Source organism: Rhagoletis zephyria, unplaced genomic scaffold (genome assembly GCF_001687245.7).
Source record: "Rhagoletis zephyria isolate East Lansing unplaced genomic scaffold, Rhagoletis_zephyria_1.1 Rzeph_scaffold_00905, whole genome shotgun sequence".
Lineage (NCBI taxonomy): Eukaryota > Metazoa > Arthropoda > Insecta > Diptera > Tephritidae > Rhagoletis > Rhagoletis zephyria.
Genome location: NW_016157989.1, coordinates 36044 through 44224, shown reverse-complemented (window position 1 = coordinate 44224; position 8181 = coordinate 36044). Strand labels below are relative to the sequence as shown.

Genomic DNA, 8181 nt, shown 5'->3' with positions numbered 1-8181 from the left:
GTATGTCTGAAACATTAATACAGCCATATGCATACAGCAGTAGTACAAGTGTATGATTAAGGTACGCATACGCTCTGAGAAACCACGCGTGTTAAATGGAAATGAAGGTTCATTTATACTGGCATGTATACACAGCAGCAAGCTCATGCCACCAACAGCGATGTTGTATGCTTAAGATTTCTACTGGGCATGTACACAACACATACATAACAAGTAAGAGCAGCGCTGTCTTCGGATATGCCGAAGGCTTCATACCTTTCATGAACATCTGCAAATTTTACTTTGACAGATTACTGCTTTTGAATACATCTGCATACATCGATAGAGGAGTTACATACTTATATAAAAAATCGCATCTAAACAATCAGAGGTATGGAAGATATACTTTATATGGCACCAATCTAAGTGATTTTCACTGCTATGTGATCGGTATGTAAACCGGTAACACAATTTATTGGGTTTAGTTTCCTACATAAAGGAGATATATGGCAAAAACTGGTATCTGAACAATCAGTGCTATAGGAGATAAAGCTTATACAGCATAGATTTTGACGATTTTCTCAGTAGACTTTGTATTATTATTTATAAAATATCTTACGAAATTTATCGGTTTTAGCTGTTCAAATAAAGGAGTTTTACAGTAAAATCCCATATCTGAACAATCAGATGTATGGAAGATATATGTTGTAGTCATCCGATCCTTGTTATATTCACTGTAAGTATTCTGTTAATAATGAGTGAAAATGGTGCGAAATTTCATGTTCCTAGCTGCATAAATGGAGGAGTTATGATAAAAGACCTCATATCTGAACAATCAGTTGTATGGGGGCTGCAGGTTATAGTGACCCGATCTTTGTTATTTTCGCTGTAAGTCTTCTGTTGATAATGAGTGAAAACAGCGCGAAATTTCATGGTCCTAGCTACATAAATGGATGAATTATAACGAAAAATCTCATATCTGAACAATCAGTTGTATGGGAGCTATAGGTTATAGTTACCCGATCTTTTTAATTTTCACTGTAAGTTTTCTGTTGATAATTATTGAAAACAGTGCGGAATTTCATGTTCCTAGCTATATAAATGGAGGAGTTATAACGCAAAATTTTATATCTGAACAATCAGTTGTATGGGAGCTATAGGTTATAGTGACCCGATCTTTGTAATTTTCACTGTAAGTATTCTGTTGATAATGGGTGCAAGTACTGCAAAATTTCATGTTCGTAGCTGCATAAATGGAGAAGTTATAACGAAAAATCTCATATCTGAACAATCAGTTGTATGGGAGCTATAGGTTATAGTGACCCGATCTTTTTAATTTTCACTGTAAGTTTTCTGTTGATAATTATTGAAAACAGTGCGGAATTTCATGTTCCTAGCTATATAAATGGAGGAGTTATAACGAAAAATTTTATATCTGAACAATCAGTTGTATGGGAGCTATAGGTTATAGTGACCCGATCTTTGTAATTTTCACTGTAAGTATTCTGTTGATAATGGGTGCAAGTACTGCAAAATTTCATGTTCGTAGCTGCATAAATGGAGAAGTTATAACGAAAAATCTCATATCTGAACAATCAGTTGTATGGGAGCTATATGTTATAGTGGTCCGATTCTTCCGGTTCCGACAAATGATTAATACATTATAAAAATACACCCACCTACCAAATTTGATCCGGATATCTCGAAAACTGAGAGACTAGATTGCATACAAACAGACAGACAGACGGACAGACGGACATGGCTAAATCAACTCAGCTCGACGTTCTGATCATATAAGTATACATTTTAATGGGTCTATCTCTTTTTGTTCTGGTACTTACAAACATCGGACCAAAGTTATAATACCATTTCATGCTCATGAAAGGTATAAAAACGGCACTCAAGTACACAATACATTGACAAAAACGGTACTAAACTGTCTCGCTTTGATTTCGGAATGCTTACACATTGAGAAGTTAGCTTACTGCCAATATAGAAGTATTACATATATGGACACAACTCAAAATTCAAAAAATCGAATGCCTTATTACTCCGAATTTTTCGTACTCCATATCTCTAGAAATGTTCATGGTAGAGTTCTAAAATTAGAACGTTGATAATGAACGACTTTCGCATTATCACGGGTTGGAATTTGTTACCAGGGAGGTTTGTGGGGTTGCTCATTAGGAACCTGAAGTCAATTTTTCAAAATTCAAAATGGCAGATTCAAAATGGCGATAAATTTTTTAAAAAATTATTCGATTTGTTCGAAGCCCGGCACTCTGGAGGTTTTTGGGGTCGCTGATTACGAATCTGAAGTAAATTTTTTAAAATTCAAAATGGCGGATCCAAAATAGCGATCAAACTCTTACAAAATTACTAAAACTTAAACGTTGATCCTGAACATTTTAGGCATTATCAAGGGTTGAAACTCGTTACCAGTGGGTTTCTGGGCTTCCTGATTACGAATCTGATGTCAGACTTTCAAAATTCAAAAGAACTCTTTTCGAAAGCACATTTTCGGTCAATAGGCCCATTCTAATTTTATAAGACAGGTATGCAATTGAGAGAATGTTCACCAATAATATCAGAGTATTTAAATGTAAAAACCACATTATTAGCTGCATTTTAAAATCTAACGAAAATAAAAAAATTAGAACATCATCGTTTTTATAAAAAACCGACCAGCGCCACCTCTAAAAATAAAAACTTTTTTCGAAAAAAACAATAAATGCGTGTTTTTCTTATCACAAATAACAATATTTTGATGCAGCGTTTATGTACCCTGCAGTGAAAATCTGAATCAGTATGTACAAATTCCAGTTCATGAACTATTATTTAAGGATAAAAATCATACCAGTTTGTTATGAACCATAATTATACCAGTTTCTCATAGAAAAAAGTAAACTAGTTGGTAGAAATCTAGTTCAAAAATTGGTATTTAATTGCAAGTCATACCAGTTCGTCATGGACTATAATTATACCAGTGAAATGCCAAACCAGCCAGTATAAATATTAGTTCATTACCTAGTATGTGCTAAAGCGACTACCTACCATTTCGGCGATTTCGGAAAACTTATGCGATCAGCGACATCTGTCTTTGAATAGCCACAAACAAAACTAATACCATGTCCCCACCAAAAAGTTAACCATCTCAAATCGAACTTAACCACATCACTTACTACTGTTGTCCACACTTCGGTTTGAGGTTTATAAAACAGAACAAATGTAGAGAACAGTGTTCGTACCTCCAACTCGATTCAGGACTAAATCGCTGCAAAAATCGGAGCAAAAACAAATTTTCTGTACTAGATTGTTTTTTTATTTTTTATTTTCGTTTATGACATTAATTGTTTAACTTAAATATTTTCTATTCATGCAACAATAAGAACGCGAGGTAATTTTTAGCATTTTCTATAAAGTAGAACATATTTAACGCTAAATTTTTTAAAGAGCAATAAACCTCTTCTACTTTATATAAATTCCATTCTACATATATTTTTTAACAACTTCTGTAAAGTTGTACATTCACCAATTTCTACAGCCATACATCAAAAAGTAACGAAGTTACTTTATTCACGCTTTGCTATGGAAAAATTAATTTTTAAAAGTGAGATTTGGCTAACTATCAATTTTTTTTACTGAAACCGGTGGTGAACACTCAAAAAACGGCCCCAAGAAGGCATAACATGAATGAAAAAAAGGAGTAGATTTGAAGTCGAGCGGAGTAGCGGAGTAGACTTCAAATTTTTTCAAAAACCGGAGCAAATCTAATCTGATCTTAGTGAAATCCAAACACTAGTAGGGAACGAATTTTTTTACATTTTAACGCTAATGACCCACAGATGGCGGAAAAATACAGGGTTGTATCAGATTTTCGACGTGGTTTCGAGTTGGTTAACTTTTAACCATCTCAGTGAAATGGTTAAGTACTGTCATTTTTATATGGCGAAACTACGCTAAATCAAGTGGGTTATTGGGGTAACTAATTCAACAGCCATAACTACGTGGTTTAAAATTCGGTTAATTGCTTTCATCACAAATGTCGGCTGTGGCGTCGAGTGAAGACTACCGGTTCTGGTTCTGAGATCTCAGGTTCGAATGCGCTTGGAGGTTGTTAAAGTAAAGTAAGTAAACTATTTCACTTTTAAATATATATACATATATAAATTAGTTAGTGTTAGTTACACCAATTATAACTCAAGAACGGCTGGAACGATTTTTATGATATTTTTTTTTTTTAATTTGTCTACCTTCCGAATAGCAGAATAACTATTAAAACAACTGCTAGGTGGCGCTGGAGTCAAGTTATTAATAAAACCCGAAATTTGTGGTCCGATTCGCCTCATACTTCGTAAACTCCAAGCGAAATGTACATGGGTTTCCTTCCGCCATGAAGTATCAAAATACCGTCTCTAGTGATAATTAAACAATTTCTGACATTTCCTTTTTGGTTGTTGTTGTTACCGACAGGGTGGGTGTGTGATGTATTATGGAACGAATTTCCGTCATCCCTTGTCAAATTTATGTCTCCAAACCAAATTTGACAAGGGATGACGGAAATTCGTTCCATAATACATCAATTTCTGACATGTTTGCTCAGTTTTTTAAATCCAATTATTCCATTAACTCACATGCTAACATTGACTATCCTTTTAAACTAATGACCTCAATAAATGTCCAGTAATATCTCCCGATGATGTATTAGTTTATCTGAAATCCTTAACGCATTCCTTCAGTTATGGTCCTGAGCAGACCCCTACTTGTATTCNACTATATGGAAGGAATCGTTCATAACCCCGTTACATAAAAGCGGTAGCAGATCTTCAGTGGAGAACTACCGGGGAATAGCTAAGCTTTCTGCAATTCCTAAATTATTTGAAGCAATTATAACAAATCAGTTGACGCATTCTATCTCTTCTAGCATTTCATATAGTCAACATGGATTTTGCAAGGGCAAATCAACTTCTACAAATTTACTTTAATTAACATCCTATATCTGAAAAGCATTTAGTGAAAGCAAATTGTTGATGTTATGTATATTGACTCCAGTAAAACATTTGACAAAGTGTGCCACTCATTGCTCTTCTATAAACTTGATCTTCTTGGTCTTCCACCTAATTTTCTTCGTTGGATCTCTTCATACCTCTATGATAGATCACAAAGGGTAATGTTTAAAAATACTATCTCTGACGTCATTGATGTTACTTCAGGAGTCCCTCAAGGTAGCCACCTAGGCCCGATTCTGTTCTTGCTTTTTATAAACGATATTTCTACAGATATACAATTTTCCAAAATTTTAATGGATGCAGATGATGTAAAGCTTTATAAATCGTACGTTTCAATTAAAGAAAGGTCTTTGTTACAATTAGACTTAAACAGCATGGCTTACTGGTGTCAAGTAAATCTTATGCCTCTAAATATTAAGAAATGTAAAGTAATGTGCTTCTCGCGAAGAGCTGTTCATCCCGCTCTTATACAATAGGTAACCATAACCTGGAACAGGTATACAATTTTGTGGACCTTGGTATCACAATGGATCCTAAGCTTAATTTTAATCTTCATATTAATGTGACAGTCAACAAGGCTAAAGGTGTACTTGCATTTGTGAAACGATGGTCAAAAGAATTTTGTGACCCTTATATCACTAAAACCCTGTTTACAACATTAGTTAGGCCAATTCTGGAATACGGTTCGGTGGTTTGGAGTCCAAGGTATCAAATTTACTCAGACAAGATAGATTCAATTCAAAAACATTTCCTACTTTTTGCTTTAAGAAATTTCCGTTGGGATTCTGAATATAACCTTCCACCTTATTTGAGCTGTATAAAACTTATTAATCTTCCTACACTTTCCAGCCGCAGGCAAATGCTTGGTACAATTTTTATACTTAAATTACTAACAGGCTCAATTTCAAGTCCGCTTCTTCTTGGCGAAGTTAGCCTTAATGTTCCCTCCCGGGTATCAAGACACTTTTTCCCCCTATTTCTGAAAGCTTGTAAAACTAATTTTGAATTGCACGACCCACTCCGTTGCTTATGCCAGGATTTTAACTCTCATTCCAGCACGTTTGATATATCAGATCCGCTTTTCAACATTAAGAAATCGATATTGTTCGCTCTCAATAAATTAATCATTAAAATAAAGACATAAAATCGGCTGCTGAATTTAGTTCTGTAGCTGAACAGTTTTAGAGCTCGACACTTAACAACCTCCTGCCTATCGTGACTCGGCGCAAAAATTGAAAATACTGGTTCCGTACATCATGCGGACTGCGCCCCTTGTGCGGATGAGCGGGAATGCAGGGTAAAAACCGTTGGGATTATTATTATTATACTTGAGATATGTATTTACAATAGGAAAGACAATAGCATTGCAAAAAAAGAGCCGCCAGGTGGCGTTGGAGTCGAGTTATTACTAAAAATCGTGTTTATGGTCCGATTCGTTTCATATTCGAGATGTGCATTGACAATAGGAAATACAATACCATTGCAAAAAAAGAGCCGCCAGGTGGCGTTGGAGTCGAGTTATTACTAAAAATCGTGTTTATGGTCCGATTCGTTTCATATTCGAGATGTGCATTGACAATAGGAAATACAATACCATTGCAAAAAAAGAGCCGCCAGGTGGCGTTGGAGTCGATTTATCTCTAAAAATCGCGTTTATGGTCCGATTATCCTCAGATTCAAAATATGTATTGATAACAGGAAAAAAGGATTCTTTGGAAAAAAATTGGCCGCCAGGTGGCGCTGAAATTAAGTTACATATGTATATTAGATGACTTATTTTGCTAAAGTATTTCAGATCCTCTCTCCGGCAGCAGAATATGAAAATAGGACGCTAAAGACCTAACAAAATGGAAAAAAAATTTCATTATTGCAAAAACTGAATGAGCTACTCCGAAAACCGCGATTTATAAGACTGTTTTGCTATAACTTTAGATCCTAATATGAAAAGACATTTATCTTACACAAGAAAGAAAAAAAAAATATCCAATCTCATGAAGAAGAAGCCGCTAAAGCGAATGGCGTACTCAGTTTTTTAATACAACTAACCAAAAAGTTACCCACACGGCCGAAAGTGACAATTTGGTACTATTTTTCACGAATTTTCGAATTTATTCGTTAGGATTTTCCAGATAGTAGTAATTTTTCCAAAACTAAAATATATAAAATTGTAGCTAATTTAATGTAGTTTTTAAAAAAGTGAACAGATTTTCGATCGAATTATATTTGAACTGGTAAATTAGGCTTAAGTGAAGCCATCTTGAAAACCACTTTCAAACTTGACAAACATCGTCAAAAATTTAAAAGCCAAAGCAGGAGTGGATAAAACTGTCGTACTGTAGAATACTGTAATCTATATTTACGACTGATAATAACATTATTATCTTACATAATCAAAAAAATAGACAATATTGATGCAAGCGATAATGGAGAAAACGACAAAGACTAGTAGTTACTTCCTAATTGGTAAGTTTCAACNGACAAAGACTAGTAGTTACTTCCTAATTGGTAAGTACCATTAATTGAATACATATAAAGAAAAGTGCACTTAATTTTAACTACAGAGAAAACACTGCGCAATTTCTCGAAATCAACGTTGCCTACTCGGGAGCACGTTCTGCGTCGGCTAATTAACCTTCGTTTAGAAGACAATTTAACAGTGAATGAAAGTATTTTTCGCGTCGTCGGTGAATTGGTAAACATTTGGTCGTGTTTAGGCGTCGTCACTAAGTTAAAGACAGCAGTGAAGCATGACGTTGCCAAGTTCTACACTGAATACCTTAACATTAAAAAAAACAAATTTGACAACAATGGTAAACGAAGAGAACTTAGAGAATCAAAATTTAAATCAACATTTCCCCTACTCTTAGACATTGTTGTACNGGCTTCTTCTTCATAATATTGGATATATATATTTTTTTTTCTTGTGTAAGATAAATGTGTTTTCATATAAGGATCTAAAGTTATAGCAAAACAGTCTTATAAATCGCGGTTTTCGGAGTAGCTCATTCAGTTTTTGCAATAATGAAATTTTTTTTCCATTTTGTTAAGTCTTTAGCGTCCTAGTTTTATATTCTGCTGCCGGAGGGAGGATCTGAAATACTTTAGCAAAATGTATGGAGAAAATAAGGCATCTAATGTACATATATAGCAAAGACCGAGGACGGCTGAACCGATTTTTTTTTAATTTCGGACA

The 8181-nt window shown here is 34.6% G+C and overlaps 1 protein-coding gene across 1 annotated transcript; it reads left to right on the top strand.

Annotated features, from left to right (window-relative positions):
- Positions 1–6752: 6752 nt before the first annotated feature.
- Positions 6753–7884, top strand: LOC108361991 (uncharacterized). The gene is made up of 2 exons (XM_017614809.1): positions 6753–7451; positions 7550–7884. Exons 1-2 carry the CDS (start codon positions 7400–7402, stop codon positions 7882–7884), a joined length of 387 nt encoding a protein of 128 aa, XP_017470298.1. The 5' UTR covers positions 6753–7399.
- Positions 7885–8181: the final 297 nt, after the last annotated feature.